General features: G+C 47.6%; 1 protein-coding gene across 3 annotated transcripts in view; it reads left to right on the top strand.

Moving 5' to 3' along the window:
• LOC114061024 (plexin-A4) overlaps positions 1-25,891 on the top strand; it is a 440,892-nt gene that overhangs the window by 346,076 nt on the left and 68,925 nt on the right. For all 3 annotated transcript variants that reach the window (XM_027891006.1, XM_027891007.1, XM_027891008.1), the window contains 3 exons: positions 9,982-10,182; positions 18,724-18,820; positions 21,733-21,923. In XM_027891006.1, coding sequence (XP_027746807.1) covers positions 9,982-10,182; positions 18,724-18,820; positions 21,733-21,923 — 489 coding nt within the window. The remainder of the gene's footprint in view (positions 1-9,981; positions 10,183-18,723; positions 18,821-21,732; positions 21,924-25,891) is intronic.

Below are 25,891 nucleotides of genomic sequence, written 5' to 3'. Positions count from 1 at the left end.
ACTCTTCCTGGCACCTGTCTGTCATTAAGGAGGGGGGGGTAGGGTGGTGAGGTGTGAGGTTTCCATGGCAACTGCAGGCAACCTGCTGCCTTCAAGTGCTGGGAGCAGGCAGGGGGACCAGCAGACACCCCATGCAGATGGGATGTGGTGGAGGGATGGACAGATTCTGCACCCCCTGCTTTCGAGCAGCACGAGGGGTGGGTGTTTTATCATCTGCTTCGCTCTTGGAAGGGTTTCCAAGCACGTGTGGAGGGGTTCAGTCTGCTTGGCATCCTGTCTAGGGGGGAGGTAGGGGTGAACCTGGGAGGAGGCTGGAGCTGACAGTGTGGATCCAGCTGTGTCTCAGGGGCTCCTGGTGCTTTGGCATTTCAGGCTGTGGCATTTCAGCTCCCATCCACCATCACGGCCCTTTCCCAGCAAAGATGTGTCCTGTAGTGGGTACATCCTCGTCAGAGGGGGTGCTTCAGATAATCAGGGGAGGAAATTAGGCACAGAAATCAGAGGCTGGGCAGAAAGCTTTCCCCTTGTTCATGTAGTCCTGTTAGAGCACGAAAATAGCGCTCAGAGCCACTGATGAGCCACGGGTTTTGTTTCAGCAGATGAGAGTTATATTTCTGATTGAATTACTTGGACACTTTCACCTTTGTGTGCCCCTGATTCCCTCACACCTTCTGATTTGGGTAAACACTTTCAGTTAATAGGTGCTTGTACAATACTTAGTTCCTGGAGCCGTGATCTCTCAGTGGGGGCTGCTCACAAGAAGTCTTTGAGCATGTACAAACAAATTAGATAATTTGCCGCTGTTTGCAAGTCATGGTGACTTGCACTGAGGTGAAGAAAAGGATGCGTGTGAAGTGGCTGCTTCTGTTATTTTTGGGTACCTTTTGTCATCTCTGAGCCATTTTGCCCTGCAGTCACCCAGCTGGCAGGGGAAAAGGCTGATAACTTGTTCATTGTCTGCAGGATTTCATGGGTTCATAGATGGTTTGGTTGGAAGGGACCTGAAAGATCATCCAGTTCCAACCCCCTGCCATGGGCAGGGACAACTTCCACTAGTCCAGGTTGCTCCAAGTCCCGTCCAACCTGGCCTTGGACACTTCCAGGGATCCAGGAGCAGCCACAGCTTCTCTGGGCAACCTGTGCCAGGGCCTCTCCACCCTCACAGCCAGGAATTACTTCCTAATATCCAATCTGTCTCATCTATCTAACATCTATTAGCTAACCTGTTTCTGATTTTTACTGTGGTGGATCTGCAGGAAGTCTGTCCTGGTGAACAACATCTCCAACCTTTAAATCACAACAGCAACTGAGAAATGATGGGAAAAGGCCCCCCCTGAGGGCAGTTCATCCTACCCTAATACACAACTTGATTTCTTAGAGCTTTGCCTCTCCAGCCACCTTGTGGGTGACTAATCAAGGACCTGTTCGTGTGATTTCCAGAAGCAGCTGAGGGAGATTAATTGGAATAGAGATTTAAGAAGCATCTGACACTCAGTACCATGTCCCCGCTAAATGTTTCTCGTAACAGTTGGGCTGCTCATCCTTGTAATGCAAGATTATTTATTCCACAGGACAGAGGGATCTCAGAATGCAACAGGGTAATGTTCATCTGTCCCTGCCAACACGGCATCCTTGGAATAACATCGGGAAGGGCTTATGTTGTTTTGATAGCCCAGCTCAGTGCAGTGCCATTGTCATGCCTCAAGTGGCTACAGGGTTTTCTGGCTCTCTGGACATCTGTCAGGACTGCTAAGATCAGTCTGGCACCCTGCAGTGTGAGGGAGGAAAGACAATTCCCCATTCAGACTTAGTCCAGGGAGATGTCTTGGCTCTGAAGCCAAAAGATTTTTGCTTTTCCCCATTGTAGCATCAGTTGCATTCACTGCTTTGGGACATGTGAGCTTTTGGGGCCTGGCCAAGGAGAAACATTCTCAGGATGTTGAAGCTGCAGATAAGAGGTGAGGCTGGAATGTGTCTCCTGCCTTGCTTGGGGCACCTCCAGGAGGCTGAGCCCAGGCCCTCCTCCCCTGCCTCGAGTCCATTTGCTTTGGCTTGGGTGTTATCTCCTGCTGTCCTGGCTCTTGGTGAGGGGGAGGATGACAAGAGCCATGATATCACGGTCCTGACCTTCCCACTGTGGAAGCCAAAGTCTGGTGGCTCTCTGGGCTTCTGTCCTGCTTTCTGAAGGAAGTGGGTTTGCATCAACATGGTTTATGTGTTCAACCTCCGGTCCAGCTGTTCCTCCATCTCCTCTGTTCACTTCTGAACTCACTGGGAATTCCTGGCTTAGCTGGGCCAAAGTCTGGAGCTCCCAAAGCTACCAAGTTCCTCCTAACTTTGTAAAACTGGGCAGCTTTAGAGGAGAGATAGACTTTCTGTCCTCTTTGAGGAGGAAAACACTTCAGTTTGGGCTCTTGTTATGCACCAGAAATCCCCATGTGAGGGTGTTGCCATGGGAATTCCTCTCACTTCTGAGCAAGTCTTAGTTGGATAACGTCTCTTACTCATGCAAAACCTGTTTTTTGACACAAATGGATAGTTAACTCTGTTGAGGAGTGACATGTCCATGTCTTTGGTACCTGCATGGATGAGCAGAAAGGGGTATTATGTCAGTGCTCAAACTTTTCAGCACTGCTGGGGTGCCAGGCAAAGATGTGCAGTGATATCAAAAAAATTACAGAATGATTAGGGTTGGAAGGGACCTTGGACATCATCTAGTTCCAAACTCTCTACCATGGGCAGGGACAATATCCATGAGAGGTCTTGTGAACTTCTGTTGAAGTCCTTACAGAAGGACAGAAGGCTGGCTACGAAGGGTGCAGATTTAAATAAGCGTAACTGGAGAAGAAATTAATTACTGCTTTACAAGCTGCCTGTGCTTTCCACAGCTTTGCACAACCCGTTTTCCTCTATGTGTTATTCACAAGGACTGTCTTACTTTACCAGGGTTTTCCTTTAACAAATGACAGACTTTTTCCCAGTAAATACATGGTTATCTTGTCTCTTGAACATACACCACCTTCTTCAGTGCACATGATCATATTTCTTATGATTTCCAAACTCAGGAAACACCAGAATTGAGACTGTTCACATGTCTCCAGTAGCCCCTTTCTGGTGAGCAGATGGACCTCATGACAAAACCATCCACTATTTTTGTCACTAGTCCACTCCCCTCATCCAGTGACCAGAAGGCTCCTGCTCTCTGGATCATTACTTTTCCTTCTGAGAGTGTGTCAAAGCAGCACAGGGCTGAGAAAAAGCTAATGTTGTGCCTCTATTTAAAAAGGATAAATGTGGCTCTTGGATAATTATGGCAGCCTGACCTTGATCCTTGTGAAATAATGGACCGGCTAAGAAGGACTCTATTAATAAGGAATTAAAGGAGGGCAAAATCATTAATGTTCATCAGCAGAGATGTGTGGACTGACTTCAGAGGCAGAATGGTCCTGGGTTGGATCAAGCTCTCAACAGACCTGGGTCATTTCCCAGCACTGTCTGCATGGCCTTGGGGGAGTCACTTTGCTCCCAATCAGCAGGATTTGGCAGGGATCCATGGGAGAGGAGGTTGGTTATCTTCATTTAGCTCCTGCTTTAAGGTGCCCACTTCCAGGGTACCAGCACCGCTCATCACTCTCCAGCCTTCACAGCACTGAGGCCAGGAACACAAGAGGCTCTGGCAGCTGAGCTGGTGATCTGCTGTCCATCAGTGGTGAGGTCTCCCAGAGAATCTGTGGCTGCCCCATCCCTAGAAGTGTCCAAGGCCAGGTTGGATGGGGCTTGGAGCAACCTAGTCTAGTGGAAGGTGTCTCTACCCATGGCAGGGGGTTGGAAATGGATGATCTTTAAGGTCCCTTCCAGCCCAAACCATTCCATGATGTCCTGGTCTCCCTCCCTCCAACTGGGATATCTGTGCATTGATCTGGGCAAGCCAGCACTGAAATCACAGAATCACAGAATATGCTGAGTTGGAAGGGACCCACAAGGATCATCAGCTTCCTCATGAGGGGCAGAGGAAGGGCAGGCACTGATCTCTTCTCTGTGGGGACCAGGGACAGGATCCCAGGGAATGGCCTGGAGTTGTGTCAGGGCAGGTTTAGGTTGGATATTAGGAAAAGGTTCTTTCCCCAGAGGGTGGTTGGGCACTGAACAGGCTCCCCAGGGCAGTGGGCACAGCCCCAAGGCTGACAGAGCTCCAGGAGTGTTTGAATGATCCTTCAGGCCCATGGTGGGAGTTTTGAGGATGGTCCTGTGCAGGACTGAGGGTGTAACTACCAGAGTGCACAGAGCTCAAACGGGGCCACATCTCTTCCCCAGACAGAACACCAGCCACCTTTTCCCAGGCACCAGAATCCCTTGCAATATCTGACAAAATACAGCTGGAATTGGCTCCTGAGTGCTTGGAAGACTCTTAACTAGAAAGGAGCCACCAGAAGTGACAGAGATGCAAGGACTCAATTATTCCTTTGTTGTCTCTGCAGATGTTTACACTTCCCATAAATCCTGTTGCTTTCTCCTCATCAGCTGCCTTTAAAGTTCTGAGCATTTTCCTCATGTATTATTACTTTTGCTGTGCCAATAAATAAGCACACCATCAATCAAACTAACAACACTGTAAACTTAGGAAGTGCAGATAAAATATATGGTGCATTAAAAAATTCTTTGACCGGGTGAGCGTTTTTTTTTTTCCTTTGGAGCTGGTTTGATTGCTGCTGGTGCCGATGTAAATTTGGGGCAAGTATATCCAGAAATTTATGGAGCTTGGAATCCTGCCTACAAGGCATTGACCTGATTCCACTTTATAACACAGTAACGTTCCCCGGCACCGTTTGTGTAAATTTTAAGTATAATTTTTATGACGTTAAGAATTAGTGGTGTAATAATGTAAACACAGCGTGGACTGTAAGTCACCCCTTTCCCCTCCCTCACCAGGAATAACGCTGAGCTCCTTGCTGCTTCCTTCTCCACATTATCCAGGGTCTGGGAAGCTGTGCAGGAGTTTGAAAGTGATTCATCAAAGGAACCAGCTCGTCAGCCCTGGAGCCTGAAGGGCTCTGTGTGCAGCAGAACAGGGGAACTGCTGCACAGACCTCGGGCGCTGACCCCGGGTGACTGTGGGGAGGTGTGAGAGAGAAGTTCAGGCAACGTATTCCAGGCAGTCCCTGCTGCCTCTTATTTGTGAACGTGCTGTTTTTCAGCTTTTTTTATCCAGGTGAAGTCTGATTTCTCCAAAGTCAATGAAAGGTTGAGGATTTTTTGCCTCTTTTTTTGCCTTTTTTTGGCCTATTTTTTCCCCCTCCTTTTTCTCATTCCTTCCCTTCCTTTTCTTTCTCTTTCCTTGTTCTCTGTTTTGTCAAGATGCTTTCTAATCTAATCTAATTTACAGAGCATCCAGATGCTGTGGTCTAGATATCTTTATAAATACCCAATCCCTGCCTCTCCACTCTTACCCTCTTGACTTGATTACAGCACAGTGTGGGCGGGTGAGAAAGCCACAGGGAGCACAGGGAAAAACAGAACATTGCAGCTCAGCAGAGGAGATGAACAAAAGATGTATTTATTTATGTGATATGCGGGTAAATAACAATCTTGAGTTTCATTTCTTGTGGGGGCCCCAAAGGTCTTGAGTGAGTAAATTTTGCTCCCCCCTTCGATTCGTTCCACGCGAGATGGCCTGGATAAGGCACAGAGATGGTGGGTGGATGAGGGATATGGAAAATAAAGTCTTAAAAAAAAAAAAAAAAACGACTCCTAAAGCTGAGGGTGAGGAAACGGATTTAATGGCAGAAGAAAAAGGGAACTGGATGCTTTGAGATGAGAAAGGAAGGAATTGGTGCTGGTGGCTGTGTCTGGTCCTGAATGGAGATTCCTCCTACTCTTCTGGGAAAGGAAGGGTGAAATTCCGCTGCCAAGGGTGGAGTTTATCTTGCCAGAGATTCCTTCAAAGCAGTCAGTGATAGGTGAGCTCTAAGTGGAGATCCAGCCAGTGCTACCAGGGATCATGAGGAGCCAGTATGAGGGAAAGATTCCCTCAGCTGGATGCTCTGTGTGAGGAGAGATGCACATGTGAAGATGAGTGAACTGGGACAGCAGTGTAAGGTGGAGACTGTTGATGGGTGGATGGGTCGTTGTGTTAAACCTTCAGGGGTGTCTTGCCTGTTCCCACGTGGAATGTCTCCCATTCAATGTAGATAGAACCCATTGTCTTTTGGAAAGGGGAAAACACTTCGATGACACTTCAGATCATAACCCTGGCCAAAACCAGTAGCAAAGGGTGAAACTGTACAAAATAAGGTTGGAATAAAACCCATGTCTCCCCACAAGGCTGTGAGGCATCCCTAAATGCCTCATTCCTAGGAGAGGATGATAACTCAGAGAATCTGGTCAGTCTCCAGCTTATACTGGGAGAAAGCAGGATGAAATTTCCATGAAATCATAACTCTGGATGTATAAAGCCCCGTAAATGAACCCAACTAATTAGTTCAGGGCTAAGACCACACGGCCTCAGAGAGTTTTTGTCGTTCCCTTTAGCAGAGTCCTCCTGATGGCTCTCACTGGGGACTCACTCAGGCTTTGTGATGGAGGCCATAACACATATGGGAGAGAAAAGGTTCTCATATTTCTGAGACTTTTATTATTTCTGCAAGCTACAACAAAACACATTTGCAGCCACTCTGCGAGGAGTTATAAATAAAGAAAATCAAACTACCATCGACCCAATGAGTCCAGCCCATTTCATGCAGTGTTTTCACTGCAAAAGCTCCCTGACTTGGTAATTGGCAAAATTTTGGTGATGTGAGGTGTGCTTTGCTGCTGATAGGAGTAATTGGCAATGGTGGGGGATATTATTTTAAATGGTCTGACTCACTTGAAAGCATTTAAGGAATAGAATGAAGCTACACACACAAAATGAGTCAACAACGATTCTCTGGATTCTGAACCAGCTGCCCTCAGAGTCGGGCAAAAGGCTTAATTTATTTTATACCAAAGGCAAAAGGGGTGGGATTGTGCCCTTCTTTGGTGCAGTTGTTGACAGGGTGTTTTTATTTCCTCTACATCATGTGAAAACCCTACTTTTCCAGCCTAGGTGATGCCCACTGCAGAGGAGGAGGGTGCAGAGAAAGTGCCTCCACTGTCAAATACTCAAGATAACTCTTTTTTAAGGATCTTTCTGCTTGAGTCTGCTCTGAGCAGCTTCTTGTTTTCCCCTCAAAAATACAAACCTGGCCAGGCACCCAAAGCTCGACACAGGCTGCAAAATGAGTTCTGTGTGAATCTGAACCCAGAGCCTGGTCCAAGCTCTGAGGTTTTATGCAGCACAACGCCCAATCAAATTGCCTCTTCCCCTCCCCGTTTCAATTAGGAAGAACATTAGGTCAATCAGATAAAGCCACATTGGGAGGATTTCCTCTTTATGGCGCTTGCCTCTTCAATTATCTATAATGAACTTCCTCACAGCACTGCAAAGCTTTTTATATGCAAACGAATCCTGTTTTGGGGCTGCCTCAATCACGGCTTGTTAATGAACTTGAAACAAGTGTTATCGGAAAGGTTACAGCACCAGTGGTGGAGGGGGACGGGATAAAGCTCCACAAGAAAGACCAGGCTGAAGAGCTGGGATTGGCCTGCAGGTAAACAGGGTGGGCTATCTCCAACCTCCATCCTCCGGCTCCCATCGGAGGCTTTGCTGTTTGACAGACATCAAGCGAAATGCCCGCTCTGGGGAAACGGCTGCTCAGCGGCAGATACGGCTTGCCCATCCTCCTGTCCCGCTGATTCCCTCTGCCAATGCATCTCTCTCTCTACTGGAAAAAAAAAAAAAAAAAAAAAAGGTAGAGGATGTTGCCAAGGTCTTTTCTTCTGCCAGGAGAAAGAGAGGAAGCTGATGCAGAAGCCCCCAGGACATGCTGGGCAGGTGACGGGGAAGGGTCAGGGGGTGTTGAAACCATTTAGTCCCAAATGGTGTTTACATGTGGTATCTTGCTTTAATGGGGCCTAGACCACCTTCTTGCCCTGCCCTCTGGGTTTTTATGGATCTAAATCACACGAGGTTGTAGTTTATACCTCATTTTCTCATGTAGAGTATCTACTTAACCCTGCATTTATCCTTTACACTGGTGAGTGGGACCATTGAACTCAAGGTTGGGACGACTTTCTAGATGGTAAAGCCTTGCTCTTGAATCAAGGAAAAAACTTCTCTGGCCCTTTAACCACTGTGTCTGAGCATTAGTGATTCCCTAGAGATGTTTCATCACTTGGCAGCCCAGCAGCAAGAGAAGAGCATGTTGGAACAGGGTGTAGCCCCTCAACCTCTCCAACCTCAACCCCCACGAGTGCAGAGAGTCACAGTGGTGTTCATCCCTGAATTGCAGTCACCCATGGGCTTTCCTTTCCACCTCCAATGCTTACACCTTCCAGACAGGTCAACCTGATGGCCTAAGTGGCCCTGAAGGACTTTTCCATCTGGCATTCCCAGCAGGACAGACAGACCGACCCTTTTTGGGAGTGAGGAAGGCTTCTGGACCTCGCTGCAGGGATGCACAGGGTGGTTACTGCATTTTCCCCCTGGATCAAGTCACACATGCATTGTCATGACTGCTGGCTCTTGTAATTCTGCTCGTGGTTGATGTAACACTGCAGATGTTACACGTCTAATCCATTTCTTTATCTCCCTAAGCTGTTTGCTTCAGTAAGATGCTCCCACCATCTGCTCTAAGCTCCCAGGCTCTCAGTAAGCCATAAATTCCATTGTTGAACTTTTCAGTTCTTTTCCCTCCTTTTCCTCCCGTGAAACAGTCATTTTCCTTTGGCCCATCCCTACAAATTAGGGTTGCACCTCTTCAAGTAAGTTCCCTTTCTCTGCTGGCCCCAACTGGGCCTGGCTTTAATCTCAGGCAGGACAGGCTGAAATGGTGTTGCTCCCTGGACTGGGCAGGGTGGCTGCACCATCATGATATTGGAGCTCTCTACAGAGAGCAAACAGTGTGCCAAATGTGAAAAGGAGGGGACAGACCTGACCTTGGCACCTGGGAGTTGAAAAGCATCACCCCGGGGGGGGGATAGGCAGGCACTCACAGGGGGTGTGGTCTATGCCTTTTGTTTTGTGGCCTGTTGCAGTGGTTTATTTAAGGGATCCCATTTTATATTAAACGGCCTTGGACTAGCCAGGAAAAGGTTGCAGTAATTTCCTAAAGATGTGGTAGCTTCCTAGAATCCATGAATGTGACAGCTTGTCTGACTGTGCTGTGAAGAAGCAGCACGTGGACACTCTAAAGCTGAGCAAATTAATGACACCTTGAGGGCAGCCTCCTGCGTGGCACCTTTGGGTGCCCACACCTCCACCTTTGTGAGGGACCCACCCAGAGGCATCAACAACATCCCCTTGGCATTGCTCCTTTGGTGAGCCTTTCCAAGGGATCTCCACACAGGGTGTAACAGCCGTTTCTTGGGAGATGGATCTGCCTGTAATAAATATTTTACCCTCCTCTATGCCGAAATAAACTCTCTTTTTAACATCCTTGAATCCAGAGGTTGCAATGCATCTTGTTGGAGCTAGTTGTAGCTGTGCCTTTTATATAATGGTGTTGGGAAGCAAGGAATTATGCTCGGGTTTTGGCTTCTATCATGGCATTGTGACTGGACTAAACCCATGGAGAGATTCCTTGATTCCTTTTCCATTACCTGAGTAACAGAGAAGGTATTAAACAGCACCACAGGTGGCTTCCCTGGGTCCTGGAGGCTGAAAGTCTGCAGTGTAAGCAAGGGAGATAGAAAAGGATGGTCTGTAAAAGAAATCCTTCCTCTGCTGTTTATCTGAGCCTTCCCTGTAACACTCCCCAAATCCCCTGGAAGGGACCGAGGTCCGGGGAGCTGCGGAGGGTTTGTGATCAGGCAAAGTGAGGAGGTTGAGAAGCATCAGAGGGCTCCACCTGGGGTTGGGGAAAGCCATGTGCTGACTGGATGTGCTGTCTGCTCTCTCCCCAGGACTGCCCCCAGCTGCTGCAGGCCGAGAAGATCCTGGTGCCAGTGGAGGTGATCAAACCCATCACGCTGAAGGCCAAGAACCTGCCCCAGCCTCAGTCGGGCCAGAGGGGCTACGAGTGCATCCTGAACATCCAGGGCAGCGAGCAGAGGGTGCCAGCCCTGAGGTTCAACAGCTCCAGTGTGCAGTGCCAGAACACTTCGGTGAGCGAGCTCTGTGTGCCTGGGAGAGGGTACAGGGGCCAAAAGTGCCCGTAGCACTGTCCCAGTGGGATTTTGGGTGGTGTCACAGCCCCCTTTTTTTTTTTTTTTTTATTGAGGCTACTGGAGCTGTTTAATCTAAAGGAGAGGCTCAAGGGATGCTTTATTGCTCCCAATAATCCCCTGAAAAGAGGGTTTAGCCAGGTGGGGGTTCGTATGTTCTCCCAGATAACAAGCAACAGGACAAGGGGAAATGGCCTCAAGTTGTGCTGGTGAGGTTCAGGTTGGACACCAGCAAAAATGTCTTCACTGAAGGAGTGGTTCAGCATTGGAACATGCTGTCCAGGGAAGTGGTTGGAGTAACCACCCCTGGAAGTGTTCAAAAGATGTGGAGACATAGCACTTGCCAGTGTGGTTTAGTGGGCATGGGGGTATTTGGTCAAAGGTTGGACTTGATGATCTTGGAGGCCTTTTCCAGCCTCAGTGATTCTATGATTCCAACCACAGTCAAGGAAAGGTTGGCTGGCAGCTTGAAAACTGCCCCTTTTGCTCATCAGACTGGCTGATGTCACCACACAGTAGTTGCTTCTGGCTCTGTATCCCGGTATTAGGCCATGCTGGAGCACCTTAGCCATGATCCACAAGCCATCATTGTCAGCTTAACCTGCTCATGTCCTCACAGTGCCACTAAAAGGGTCTCCAGATGGAGAGTTCAGGTTATTTTGCAGGGGTTTGGTGATGGGACATAGAAATATAACCAGCCTGATGTGATGGGTCAAAAGAAGGGTGAGATCACAGAATGGTTTAGGTTGGAAGAGACCTTAAAGATCATCTCATTCCAACCCTCTGCCACGGGCAGGGGCACCTTCCACTAGACCATGCTGCTCCAAGCCCTGTCCAAGCTGGCCTTAGGTTGAGTCAGACCTTCCCGCAGCCACTGACTCACCACATGCCCTTTGGTGAGTCCCTTTTTCCCCTCTGCTCACCTCCACTTCCCATCTGCAGTACAGGAACAGTGACCACCCCCCTCCCAGGGCTTGTGTGAGTCACCACAGTGCTGTCACCACAGCTATGCCACTTCTGGGGACAAATCAGTCACCTGCCAGGAGCTGTTCCTACCTGCAGCAGTGGTCTCTACTTCTCCAGAGTCTCCTCCACGAGGTTCATGTCTCCAAAAGGTGCATTTGAGTCATTTTTCACGGGATGATTTATTAGTCAAGGAGCTAATTACGGGCTTTAGCCACCTCACCGCAGCTCTGCCACTCCACTGCTGGGCACTGCTTGTCACAACATATTCTGCTGCATTAGGCACCAGCTGAACATCGCAGGCAGTTCACACATTTCACGATCATTTGCAAACAATCGACTTCCCCATGAGGCTCTTTCGTTTGTTTCTTTGTCCCTCTCCCTCCCTCCTCCTGATTTTCATTACTGGTTAATGACCTGTGGGCTCCCAGGTTCGAGGCTGCACAGAAACGGGTGGCCTTAGAAGTTAAGAAGGCATTATGCTTTTTTAAAGAAGTATTTTCTTCAACAATGGTGAAAAAGGGGTCTTATATGGACATGACATGGGCAGAGATTATATATCTGTCCAAAGAGCCTTAGCAGGGAAGAGAGACCTTTAAAGACCCTCTAGAGTCAGGAATTCTCTGGCACACACAGGCATTAGCATGAATTACCTCAGGATGATTTTAAGCACAGCTGGGCTGAGCAGGAGATTAACTTCAGCCAGTCTCGGCTTTTGTGGTACCCAAGAAATGTCTCTGGGTTTGAGAGGCAATGGTTACTATTCCCACACCACCTGCCTGCCCCAGGAAGCTGCCAGTGCCTTGGACTGGGGGAGTGGGGGTTCCACGAGTTTAGATGGATTTCCTCATGGAATGCCTGAGTGCTGTTCCTGCACCATTTTGATTGTAATGTCTGTTTTCCTGAACCACAAACACTCCAGGCTGTGCCAGAGCTGCAGAGGGTGACAGGGCTGAGCCTCGGGCTGATGCCAAGGCACTGGCAGTCCATGACCTCCCTGCTGTGTGTTGTCTGTAGGATGCTTGTCCCTTGTTTGGGGGTGGCTCAAGTGGATCTATTTCTTCTCCTGGAAGAGAGGCTCATTTGGGAATAAAATCAACCCTTTTCTGTGCTGTTTTCTGCCTCCTCTCCCTTTTCCTCTGCCCTCTCCTTTCACTCTCCCTCACTTTCCTCTTCTTCCTTCTCTTTGCTTCCCTTTTCTTTCCTTTTCTCCCCTTTTCTTTTGAAGGTGCTTTGATTCTGATTTCTTTTTTCTTTTATTTTATTTCTGAGAAATGTTGTTTCATTGTTGCTCTGAATTTGCCAGACACTGAGAGAAAGAGATGTGGAAGGGAAGAGCCAGACAAAAGAAAGCAACATTCACACAGCTACAAAAAAGGGAACAGAGAAGCCCTGGCTGTTTAAGCAGGTGGCAGAGGACACAGACAATAGGGAAGGAGTGCTGGAGATATGTCTCCATCATGATTATTCCCTTCCCTGCCAGAATTAGCATTCAGCCTGGAGCCACTGTGATACAATGAGCCTCTGCTCCGGGGGTCACCTGGCTTTAGAAACAGCCGAGTGAGCTTGTTTGCAAATTGAATCAACCCCCTTCGGCAGAGCTTTTTACTCAGCACAGTTGCTGGAGGAGGCAGTGAATGTAGCACCTGCATTGCAGGCTTGGAGAAGGTCCAGAGGAGGGTGGGAGGATGTGCTGTGATGGTGTGTCCCTGAAGGGGATGCTGTCCTGCCAGCAGATCTGTTGGTGGTGCACGTTAGACCAAGCAGTCGCTCTTGCCTTGTTTTCCATCCTAAACCTCAAGATCTCCCCCCTTTCATCACACATTAGGCACCAACAAGCTCAGATTTGCTTCTTGCACAGTAACTTCTGCAAAATGCAGGATTTTTTTCCCGCTTTCACACAGGATAAAATCAGGGACAAGCCTTAACTCTTGCCTTGCATTTCCTGATCCCTCAGGGTTTACACCAAGGATCGGAACCATCTTAAGCAGGCACTTTTCTAAGTGGCTCCAACTTCAGTTTAAGGATGCTCTAAGGACACCCAGGTGGGACCAGCCTATCACATGGTGTGCCAGGAATGTCAAATCCAGCTCTGATGGTCCCTAATGGGTGCACAGCCCAGTCAGGACTCAGATCTGCCCCTCTCCCCGCCTTTCCTGGAGATGTTTCATTTGATAACAGCGATAAGTCACCAAAGGCAGCACAATTCTGGACAATTATTGTTCTTGTCAAGCGGTTTGAGACGCTCAGCTCTGGGTTTTGTCCCCTGTCACACCACCCAAGGCATGCAATTATCACTCAGAGATGCCCTACCTGCCAATCCTTATTGCACTTTGTGATAGCTCTGCCAACAGCCTGGACACGGAGTGATGGGCGGAAATGAGAAGGGAGGGGAGCTAAGAAGACATATAAATAAGCAAGTAAAAATGTCAGCAGGAAGGGCTGAAATTGCTGGATGTATCAGGGCAGAGAGCAAGCTTCCCAGTGGGAGACAGTGGGAGCCCCAGCACTTGCAATCAGCCCAGCACTATCAGCCTTTGGCACGAGGAAGAGGGAGATGGGTGAGGGATGACCCACCTGAGCGTGCCATGATTATTGCCATTCGCTGCTTCAGTGACTAATCCCCTACCCTTGGGTGGTGTGAGCCTGCCCACCCCTGGCCTTGGCACACTCAGGGTGCACGTACTGATGCCTGACAGCAAGATCCCTGCTGATAATTTGTCTCTAGCCCTTCACAGGTCTGTGTGCCACGAGACCCGAGATGGTGCAGCTGAAAGCACTGCGTGACTTAGAGATGGGAAAGCAAGGATGTTCTATTTGTCACATCATTGCACTTCAGCCAGAAATCTCAGTGGCTTTTGACTCTGTGGTGTGGCTCACAGAGGAGCAAGTGATAAAAAAAGCCAAACACCAAAAACCCAATAAAAAGCAGAGCTGGGGAAAAAAAAAAAGAGGAGCTGTTCACAGAAATCGTGGGAAAACACAGTTATGGGTGGCCAAAAGACAAGCACAGGGGCTGTGAGTTGTAGAATCGTAGAATGGTTTGGGTTGGAAGGCATCTTAAATGTCATCTAGTTCCAACCCCTTGCCATGGGCAGGAATGCCACCCTTGCACATCTACCTCTCAATTGTTATGACGCATTATTTTTATTATTTGTCTACATTCAAATGTCACAGAAATCCCAGTCATGGCAGGGGTTCTGTTGACCTGGGTGATACCCAGACACAAAAAGTCAGTCCCAGCTCTGGAACTGCTGCTCAGTTTATGCCTGGAAAAATGACGCAGAGAGGGATTCAATGATTTGCACAGGATCACAAAAGGAGTTGGTGGCGGAGCCAGGTACAGAAGTCAATCCTCAGGCCTGAGCTTTAATCACAAAAGTGGTGTCAGGGAAAACAGACTAACACTAAAATACTGCTAAAACACTGCTTGTCTGCAGATGTTTCCCCACTGCTGGACATCCTTAAAGTACAAAGGGGAAACATCATGAAGTCACTCTTCATTTATCGTCCCAAGTGTGCCCAAGCCAAATTACCCGAGGGCTTTACCCTGTGACACAACATCCCAGCAGGATACAGCGAGTGGCCAAGGGTGGATATGGATTTGCACAAACTGCAGAAGTATCTGATACAAGGAAAGAGTTTAAAAGGCAGAAAGAAAAAAAAAAAAAGGGACTTGGGTGTTCAAGTGAATCACAACTCCTTCTGCCCTCTGAATTGCCCGTAATTTTGTGCTTCGGTTTGATTTTCGCGATTGTGATCCAGATTGGGCAGGTTTAGGGGGCAGATTTACACATTCTGAACAGTTTTGCCGTGCTGGAGGCCGTTGTGCCAGGGAAGGTGTCCAGACAGGCCCTAATGGCATGGACACTCCCAGCAGGAGCACCTGGGAAGCTCCACCGTGCCGGAGATCGATGCACCGTCCCTTTTTTTCTTCCCCGAAACACATTTCCATCTTATTGTCCCAGCTGAGCGAGTCCTTTTCAAAGACTCCCATTGAGTTCAGCGGGCTTTGAAGAGGGGTCACAGTGAGTGAGCAGCTCCTGTGGTCTGCAGAGGACGGAGCATTTGCTTGCTGGCACTTTGCAAATCGCTCTGTTTCGCTGCCACGTGGCCCAAGAACCACCAGATCAGATCAAGGCAGTGTGAACATCCTCGTTCCTGGCTTCATCCTTGGAGCTCTTCCATGGGGATGCCCTTGCTTATTGCCTCGTATCCATTTCCAGTTCTGGGTCAAGCCTACCGAGTTAGAAAGTGTGATGTGTGTTTGCTCCTGGTGCTGCAGGCAAGATAAGATCTGAATTCCCAGCTGGAGTCCTGCTGATGGCACTGGGATCCTCTGTGGGATGAAATCTGGGGGGCTCCAGCTGCCTGTCCCTTGGCAGCCCTGCCTGGTCTCTGCTTTCTCATGAGAGGGCAGAGGAGGGGCAGGCACTGATCTCTGTGGTGAGCAGTGACAGGACCCAGGGGATGGCCTGAAGTTGTGTCAGGGGAGGTTTAGGTTGGATATTAAATAAAGGTTCCTCCCCCAGAGGGTGGTTGGGCATTGAACAGGCTCCCCAGGGCAGTGGGCACAGCACCAAGGCTGCCAGAGCTCAAGGAATGTTTGGATGATCCTCTCAGGCCCGTGGTGTGGCCCTTGGGGATGGTTCTGTGCAGGGCTAAGGGTTAGACTCGATGATCCTCGTGGGTCCCATCCAGCTCTGCACATTCTGGGATTCTGTAAATCCCAAAACACACACACAAGGCTCTGGGGGAGGCAGAACGTAGCACTTCCTAAGACTCATCTGACTGCAGGGTGACCAGGAGTTCTGTATATCCCCTTTCACATTCCCAACCAGCACTTTCAAAGCTCTGTGCAGAGCAGGCATTGCTGAGTGGCACGAGATTAATTATTCACTACTTTTCAGGCGCCCTCCTTCCCACTCCTGTCTCCCCATCCTCGCTCCAAGCTCGGATAAGCTGTGAACAGCCAGTGGTGTGAGTCCAAGCAGCTCTGCATCATCTTGCATCTCGCTGGCAGTGACACCAAAAAGTGTCATCAAAATGCAAATGCTGAATGAGACTGGAGGGAACAGCCCTGTTGCAGAGGGTAACCTGTGGCTGCTCTCTACTCCCATGGAAACCACAAAGCTTATGCCCATAGAGACCCCACAACTGGATCATAATCACAGGCTTTTGCAGATTAATGGCTAATTGTGTTTAGTTTGTCCGAAGAGAAACCAGCTCTCACTCTGCTGTAATGGGCAGGAATCACCATCTATGATTTACTCCCAATTATATGGCAATTAATAGATACAGGAAAAAATTCCTGTAAAGGCTCAGAGCTTTGGCATCTCTGTGGAAAATCACATTGAGACTTCAGGCTCTCTGAGATGTGCCCAACAAAACCAGACACCTTGCTGAGTTATATTTAATCTTTTAGTGGGGAAAACATCTTTTTTCTTTCAAAGTGGGAGTTTGTCCCCCTGTAGATCCCAGTGCAGTGGGAGATTCCTGCTCTCAGGAGGGTAAATCCTTCAGTAATAGTAGCAGACATGGAATGTTTCTCCCCTTCTTGCTTTGTTCACCATTCTGCCCTTTAATCAGCCATCTCCTCTCCCTTTATGAGGCTTTTTGCCTTTTGGTGGAGTGTGGGATGGAAGCTGTTGATGGAGGTTGGCAGTGGGATCTGAGGGGCAATGGGTGAACCCTCTGTGAACCGGCTGAAGATAAATTAAAATTTAGCTGAAAAAAAGAGCACTGTCAGAGAGTTCTCCAAGTGGAGAGGGCCTCCAGAGACCAGCTTCCCTTTCCTTCCTTCAGGCCACCACTGTGAACCTTGCCTGTCCTTGACAAGTGTTTGTTTAAATCTGTCCAGCTCTCTCTGAAGTTTTCTACGGCTCTTTTTTTTTTTTTTTTAAAGATGCATTTGCTGGAAACTGGATACTCCTCGCTCCAGCTGAAGCCTTTCTGGTTCTGAGTGGGGAAAAATGTTTGCATCCTGGGGTTTACATATGGGAACAAACTCTGTCTGGTCCATCCCCAAGTGAGAATTGCTTGCGCTTTGGCAGCATTGTTGGCACTGTTGATTCACAATCTGTTTATGATCCTCTGCAGTCCCCAGTCTCTCTGGTCAGTCACTCCAATTTCATAGCTGTTTGCACTGATTTCTCCTACTCAAAAATAGTCCATATTCGCCTGCTTTGAATTTCAGTTGGTTGATTTTGGCCCGTTTTTCTCCCATTTTCCAAGTTTGTTTTGAATTCTTAACCCTGCACCCTCAAACAGAACAGTGTCATTCATGAAATCTGTAGCTTATCATCCAAGTCAGTAGTGAAAATAGTGAGTAATGCCAGATCCAGGATAAAATTCCATTTGAAACATCTTCCCAGCCTGACATGGAGTTATCTGACTTTTTTTTTTTTTTCCCCTTTTTTTGACAGTTTTTGCATAAACTTTTTGGTGGCTTTTTTAGTTCACATTTCCCTGGTTTGTTTATGGGAATCTCCTGCAGGACAGTAGCAAATACTCTACTGAAATCAAGATAAATGACATCTGCTGCTTTCCCTTTATCCACAAAGTCATTAAGCCTGTCAAAAAGGAAATTAGATTGGGTTGACACAATTTGTTCTTGACAAATCTGTGCTGGCTGATTTTTATCACCTTATCATCTCGCAGGTGCTTATAAATTGATTGTTTAATAATTTGATGTACTTTCTTTCTGGGAAGCCAAGTTAGGCTGACAGGTCTGTAATTACACAGAACCACCATTTTCCCCCCCTTTTTTTTCCATGATGGGCCCATTCCCTGATTTTTGAGATGTCATTCATCTTCCAGAGTCCTTCAAAACCCCCCTAGTGTAGGTAACCCCATATATGTGCTCAGCACCTATGGATTACACAGCAGAGGTACAGCTGGAAGACAGACCCAAAATGTATTGTTTACACCTTCAAGTGCACCCAAGAGTTGGCAAAATAGATTTCAGAGCTGTTCTCAACATGTGGAAGGTGGATTTCCAAGTTATCACCCGCAGGGAATGGCTTTAAGTGGAAGGAGGACAGGGTTAGATGGGATATTAGGAAGAAATTCTTCCCTGTGAGGGTGGGGAGGCCCTGGCACAGGTTGCCCAGAGAACCTGTGGCTGCTCCTGGATCCCTGGAAGTGTTCAAGGCATGGTTGGACAGGGCTTGGAGCAACCTGGTCTAGTGGAAGTTGTCCCTGCTCATGGCAGGGAGGTGGAACTGGATGATTTTTAAGGTCCCTTCCAACCCACACCTGTAATTCCGTGACTCTCTGAATATTCCCCTAATGGCTCAAAGGGCTGTTGAGAGGGGCATGGGTTGAGATCCACAGCTCTGAGAGCATCCCATGGCACTGTGGAAGGTGATGGTGACTGGGAAGGTGTCTGACAGCTCCATTTCTCTTGTTTCCATGGTACAGCAGCACCTCTTGCCTCGCCCCGTCCCCTCCCCACCTCTGGGCACTTCGTAACTCCGTGTTTGGGGTTTTATTTTGATTCTCCCCTCCCACTTCCAGTATTCCTACGAAGGGATGGAGATTAACAGCCTGCCAGTGGAGCTGACTGTCGTGTGGAACGGGAATTTCAACATTGACAACCCAGCACAGAACAAAGGTAAGGAGTTATTTCAACTTGTCCTTGGAAGTGGTAACCTTAGCAACGGGCAGCAGCGCTCCCTACACTTAACAAAGCCGCCACCAGCTCCCTGTGCTGTCTGGTACAGGCACACTTGTTCTCTGCACTCTGCAAATCACCAATTTTTGTGTGCTTTGTGTCGTCCCCCCCCCGCCTCCAGCCCTGCAATTCTCTCATTCCACCTGGGAAATGCGACTCTCCCTTCCCACTTGTGTTGCTTTCCCTCTCCCTTCATCTTCTTCGCCTCCCGCTTCTCCTCACGTTTGGGGTTTTTTTTGTGTGTATGTGTCTGGTTTTTCCTGCCCCTCCTTCTCCAGATTTCTCCCCCTCTTTATTCCTCCTGCAAGGATGCTCTTCAAGTGAACATGCCAGGAGACCAGGCTCTAGTAATGAACAGGGGAAGGGAGAGGGGGGGCCACAGAGGTTTCAGCTTTAGTGGGAACATTCTGAACAAAATAAAATGAGAATGAAAAGAGGTCTGAAAGGCACTTCCTGCCCAGAGCTCTGGCTCTGTTCAACCACCTCTGATGGCATGGGATTGATGTGCCCCTCACAGGGGGACCCCTGCGCATCCAGCAGGGGCTTCAGCTGGAGATGGATGGTCCATTCACAGTCTTCTTCCTCCTTCTTGCCCATCCACCCTGAAATCTTTCCCCCCAGGCAACCCCTCCTCTTGGCTGCTCTGCATTTGCAGCTCAGACCTGCAGATTCTCTCCCTCTCACATCACCACCTCTCAGAAGTTTCTGCCTCCCCCTCTCTTTACCTTCTCCTGGACACTTTCCACGTCTCCTCCCACTCCATCCCTCCCCGTCAGGTACTCCCACACTCCTCTCGCACCGTTTCACGCTCGCACGAGGGGTGATGGGTGAGGTTCCCACCAACACCATATGGAAGCTGGAGAGCAACACAGAATTCAACTCTTCTTCCCACGGCTCGACCCCTTCCTGTCCTTCTCCCCCTGCTCCCACCTCTCTGATGTCTTTCTCCAGCAGCCAGTGCGTTCAAATCACCGGTCTGGATGCCAAAGGTCCTGAACTCTCCCCCCACAACTTGTTACAGGGTTAAATCCACTCATTAAACTTCTGTCTTTAGTTGCTGGGAACATAAACCAGACCAGGGGATGAAGCCAAGGGACATCTTGTGGTGTTTAGTCCTTGGCACAAGAACCTACCCAAGAACTTACAAGTTCCTGGGTTATTCAAAGCCAAAAGGTTGTGAGTAATGACCAGGAAAAATCTGGGAAGTGTCACTGGCTGGTGACTGTCCCAAATGAGTAGTTTGCATGATGTCATCATGTTTTGGGTCAGGAGGAGAGCTTAGGCTTGTGCCCGTGGATGTACCACATGGAAGATTAGCACGTGCTCTTGAGGACACAGAGAGCTGCCTTCAGGTCACCAAGATGCCACTCCTTTCACATCCAGCATCCCACAGGCTGGGCTGGCAGGCTGAGACCCCACACCTAAACCAAACTGCCTGCAGAGACGCTCACTGGTGGAGTCTCAAGCAGAACAACTCAGCAAATTTGAGGAAAACGAAGAGAAAATTAAGGAAAAAGCTGTATCCTCGCAGTCTGTGGCACACTGTGAGTCACAGAAGCTTTGCAAGCTTTGTTTTGGGGTACTTAGGGTACTTTTCTTGCACTCAGACTAGAGAAATAAAGAGTTTCTGAGCATTGGCCAACACTTGCTGACTTCTAGGGTGCAGGTGTGAAGAGACAGAGCTTTTCAGGACATGTATCCAGAGCCTTTGAGCTTTAGGATTGTTTGTAGTGTTAACCACAGATGAGACTTTGGTCACCTACAGGCACAGAGGGAAAATCCCCCATTTCCTAAAGAAATCCCCCAATGTGCCCACAAATACAGAAAGAAAACCCCCAAGTCTGAGAGCCTTGATTGTGTCATCTTCATCTGCTGGGAGGACAATTCTGTTATCAGTCCCCTGTGCAAGCCAGGCCTCAGCTTACACAGCTGCAAAATAAGGATAAATAACATGATCTTGTTTCGTAGGAGGGCTGCAACATCTTTAGGCTTTATTTGAAAAAGCTCTGAGTGCTTCTAATCACTTAACAGCCCAAACTGGAGCTAAGCATTAATCATTGTCTGTATTAGAGGGGGATCAACTCAGTGCTTCAAAATGTAAAGCAGACTCAATTTTTGGAGCAGGAGAAGGGGGAAAAGCTGACTGTGAATCCCTGGATTCAGCCTCAGAGTGAACCATTATGCATTTACTATTAAGTATTTTTACTATATTTTTACATTTATTTATTATATTTTATACTACAATATTTTATATATAATACATTTTTATATATTATATTTTAAGATACTAATATATAATAGTTTCTATTTATACTATACATTTGTATATAGTATATAATCTATAATTATTTTAATATTACTTCTGTCAAGTGAAAAACCTGAGTGGCAGTGAAAAACACAGTTCTAGGTAGTTTCACCCTGGACAAATCCCCAGGTTTAAGCTGTGGGTTGACCTGGTCTAGAAAATCATTTTAGAATTAAGTGCTGAGGTTGAGGCTGGTTATAGGTGGCACTTTATGACATTCAGTCTCTGAAAAAGGAAGGGACTGAGGCCAATCCCTGCCCAGTCAAAGTTCCCCCAAACCTCTCCGTACTTCATCTTCTTTCTGCTTCCATCTTCCATAAATATCCCCCTTTCCTGGGGGATGAACCCTAACAGGTGCAGCTTCTTTCAAGAAGGATGTGCCCATTTATTCCCCCAGTACTCACCTCCTTGGAGAGGTCCCACCCTGACTGTGGGACGAGCAGCCTGGAACACCTTCCTCTCTCCCACCCTTCATCCTCCCCTCTGCCATCCCCACCCTCTCCCATGCTTTCTGCGTCCCTCAGGCCCTCTTTTGCTGTCCCTGCAGTTCACCTGTACAAGTGTGGGGCCATGAGGGACAGCTGTGGACTCTGCCTGAAAGCCGACCCCGACTTCGAGTGCGGCTGGTGCCAGGGACAGAACCAGTGCACGCTGAAGCAGCACTGCCCAGCCCAGGACAGCCAGTGGCTGGAGCTGTCCAGCACCAAGGGCAAGTGCACCAACCCCAAGATCACGGATGTAAGTTGTGGATCTGCGGGAAGACGGGGGTGTTCCCTCTTGTACCCTTCCCTCGGTCGATTTTCCATGATTCGGGCTCGGCTCGGTGGTGGGAAGGGCAGGGCTGTGAGTCCTGCTGGCTTGGGCTTGGGGATGGGAGGCCAGGGTGACCTTCAAAGGCAGGCACCCAACTCCAGGTTACAACCCAGGGTGTCAGAATTCCCACCACAGTCCACGTGGATGTGATTCGTTTGCACAGACACAGTGTGCTGGTGCAATCTGAGGAACCCACAGCATCTGACAGGGCTGGCAGATGTGACACCAAGCCTTTAGGAGAATTTGGCCCCCCAGAGGAACAGCTGAAGGTGAGACAAGGTGCTCTGGGACATTTCGAATGGTTGGTGTGAGGGTAAATCAAAGGAACCCAACTGCCTCGTGAAACAGCCTCTCTGGCTGAGAAATGAGATGTTGAGCGATCCCAGAGTGGTTTGAGCTTTGCTGACAGGAGGTCAAGGAAGGGAGATGGTTGTAGTTTATGTTTCCTGGCATCATGACATGGACAGAGTCCATGTCCAGAAAAAAAAACAAGACTCCGCTGACTCCAGCAGATTAAATCCCTTTTGTTTGCCTGGTTGGTGTTGAGGGGTGAAAAAAAAAGCCCCCAAAAAGCAAACAAAGCCTTGTACAGTTGTCAGGTTTCCCCTTGGAAGGCTCAAGGAGGAGGCAGGAACAATCCTGGATTAAGAAAAGTTGGGAACTGTCCCATTAAGTGCTAAAGAGAGAACGAGGGAAAGGCTGGGGGGAAGGACCTGCAGGATAACGTTGTCCTTTACAAGGTTTCCTATTGACTGGACCAAGGCAGAAGGACCTGAGCCTTGAAAATGAGAGCCCCATCCTTTCCAACTGCCTCCTGCCTTAAGCATCTCTCAGTCACCTTTGTTAGTCAACAGGAACACCCTTTCAGTGTGGCCAGGGCCTTATTTTGCAGATTAGAAGAATCAGGAGGAAAAGGAGGCAGACAAGATAAGGGAAAATGCAAAGGAGGAAAATCCAGCCTCCACTGTGGTGGTTTGGTAGGAATAATTAGGTGGGTTATTTTCCTAGAAAGCAAGAAGGGCTTTTTTAAGTTGTACCTGGTCAAGAACCAAAAAGTGTGGGTGTTGTGGACAAGCCCTTAACTGATGTCCGTGCTTGAACATTTTGGGAAAGCAAGGGCTGGCCTGAATCTGTTTTTCCCAAATGCCACTGGAAAGAACCTACTGTGTTTCAATCCATCTTCCTGTCATTCATCAGTTCTCAAAGTACTCACTCAGCTGAACTGTTTGATTTCCAGTTATTCTGGAAATCAAAGTTATTCTGGAAATCCAGTTATTCTGGAAAGGCAAAGGTCTCCACCACACTCGGATTTATCTGAGACTGGTAATTTTGAGCCCACCTGAACCACCTGAAGCTGTGAAACCAGGCCCAGCCAGCCAGGATGAAGAGTTTTACCTGAATTATTCAACTTTGAGGCCTTGAAAGTTATTGGGAGCTGGGAGAAACCTTTTTTTCTAAACATTTTAAGATTCTCAGACCCTGTGCAACACTCACAGAACTTGATTTGGGGACGGTCAACTAAAGCAGAAGTCCAAATCACAAGGACACGTAGTGTTATGATGTTCTGGAGTCCACCCACATTCCTCTGCCATATTTTAACCCCAACCCTACATCTACAGCTTCTTTTTGAAGAGGAAAAAAAAAAAACCCTCATCCTCCACCCTGCAGCTCCAGAGGGGGCACCTTCCTCCTTCTGATTCTGCTGGCATTTCCTCCGGCAGCTCCCAAGAGCTCATTGCAACCCTCGCTCCTGAAACATTCCAGCTGCCTGGTGGTGCAAACATAAGGAGCTCTTGGAAAGCCTTTTCCTGAGCCATTAGCACGGAAGTAATCTCAAGTGACTGGGTATATATTGCAGCTAATGGTAGGCCTGGAGCTGGAGGTGGGAGCATCCATAAGACTGGAGAGGAGCCAGGGCTGGATCTGCGCGGGGAAGGAGGAGGAACTCACACTTGCCTGGCCACAAAAACATCCCCCCCAGAACAGACCTCCCCAAAATCTGCACTTCTGTACCAGCTCCTGCATTTATGGAGCCACTCAAGGAAAATTAAAGGACTTGCTGAGGCATAAAAACCCCCTTTAAGAGTGACAAGCAGGAGCTGATACCAGAGCAGAGTGTAAATTGCGGCGCAGCTCCGGGGTCTTCAAGAAAAAGCTGAGGCTTCCTGGCAGTTTTGTCTCCCTGCCTGTGTTTTCCTGCCCAAAACTGACAGGTCTCATTCCGTGTTTTTGCACCTGTGGTAGAAAGAGGCTCCTTCCCTCTCCCTGTGAAAACAGCCTGGCAACACCTTCGTGTGTGAGCCCACGGGAGTGCAGGGAAATGGGGTTAAACAATCCCCCACGTTTCTCCTGGGGAGAATCCCAGGCCCCTCCTGTTTTAAGGAAATAAGTGATTTTTGAAGCTGGCCTTCACAAATTAAGCGTTGCACACAGGGAGGCTTCAGAGGTGCTCTGAACTCTGGGAATTTGGCTTCACTCTGGGAATTTTCCTGTTGATGTTTTTTGAGTCGCCGCAAGGATTTTTTAAAATCTCCTTCTTTGGGCCGAGCTGGAAGGAGGAGGATGTTTCCACCGAGGTTTTTTTTAGGGGACTTCTGAAGGGAAAATTTGGTCTCCAACTCACCCCACAGTTCCAAAGGAAAGGGCTTTTCTATCAAGATCTTTTTCACCACTGCACCTTCTTTATTCAGGGTAAAGACAGTACTCATATGAGAAAAAAAAATCCTCTTTTGAGCTCTTCAAAACACACCTCCCTTACCTGACAGCCACCTTACCACAACAAATAAAACCCATTTGATTTGGCAAGTTTAATACCACAAAACAGGACCAAAATGTTCCATGGGGAACTCAGTTCCCTTAAAAAATATGTGTAGTACATAATAAAACAAAATAAACCATGGGAATTTTAGTTTATCTTTCTTTTATTTTTTTCATTTTCAGAACATGTGAGATTGCATTTGGTATGGTGATGTATTCCAGCCTTCTGGCATCATTGATATAGTGTTTTATCAGGAGAGGATTAACTGACATCAGCAAAATAAATCTTTTAAATAGAAAACTTTGCTTGAATAGATATTTATTAATTATTCAGCATAAAAATATTTTGGAAATGCCATTTTTGGAAAAGTTTTCAATGTTGATTCCCCAGCTGAGAAAATCAGTGTTAGTTTCTCCTGGAATAGAAATTTCATTTTCATTTTCATCTTTTAGGACACCTTCCTCTTTTTCTGGAAAATAACCACAAAAATTTTTTTCTGGAAAATAACCACAAAATCTTTTTCCTTCCTTCTTTTCTTTCTTTCTTTCTTTTCTTTCTTTCTTTCTTTTTCTTTCTTTCTTTCTTTCTTTTCTTTCTTTCTTTCTTTTTCTTTCTTTCTTTCTTTCTTTCTTTCTTTCTTTCTTTCTTTCTTTCTTTCTTTCTTTCTTTCTTTCTTTCTTTCTTTCTTTCTTCCTTTCTTCCTTTCTTCCTTTCTTCCTTTCTTCCTTTCTTTCTTCCTTTCTTTCTTCCTTTCTTTCTTCCTTTCTTCCTTTCTTTCTTCCTTTCTTTCTTCCTTTCTTTCTTCCTTTCTTTCTTTCCTTTCTTTCTTTCTTCCTTTCTTCCTTCCTTCCTTTCTTCCTTCCTTTCTTTCTTTCTTCTTTCTTACTCTCTTCCTTTCTTCCTTCCTTTCCTTCTTTTCTTTTCTTTCTCTCTTTTCTTTTCCTTCTTTTCTCTCTTTCTCTTTCCTTACCTTCTTCCCTTCCTTTTTTTTTCCATCTCTTTCCTCCTTGTCTATCAATCTCATCACCACAGACCACGCAAAGTTCAAACCTCCACCCAACCCAAATAATCCTTTCACCTGTCAGGTTTATGACTGTTGTGCTATTTTTTTTCTTTTTAGGGCTTCACTATCTTG

Source organism: Empidonax traillii, unplaced genomic scaffold, assembly GCF_003031625.1.
Source record: "Empidonax traillii isolate 1590-97213 ecotype Southwest subspecies unplaced genomic scaffold, ASM303162v1 scaffold306:size632451, whole genome shotgun sequence".
NCBI classification, from domain to species: Eukaryota; Metazoa; Chordata; class Aves; order Passeriformes; family Tyrannidae; genus Empidonax; species Empidonax traillii.
This window is presented reverse-complemented; position numbering and strand designations above follow the sequence as displayed.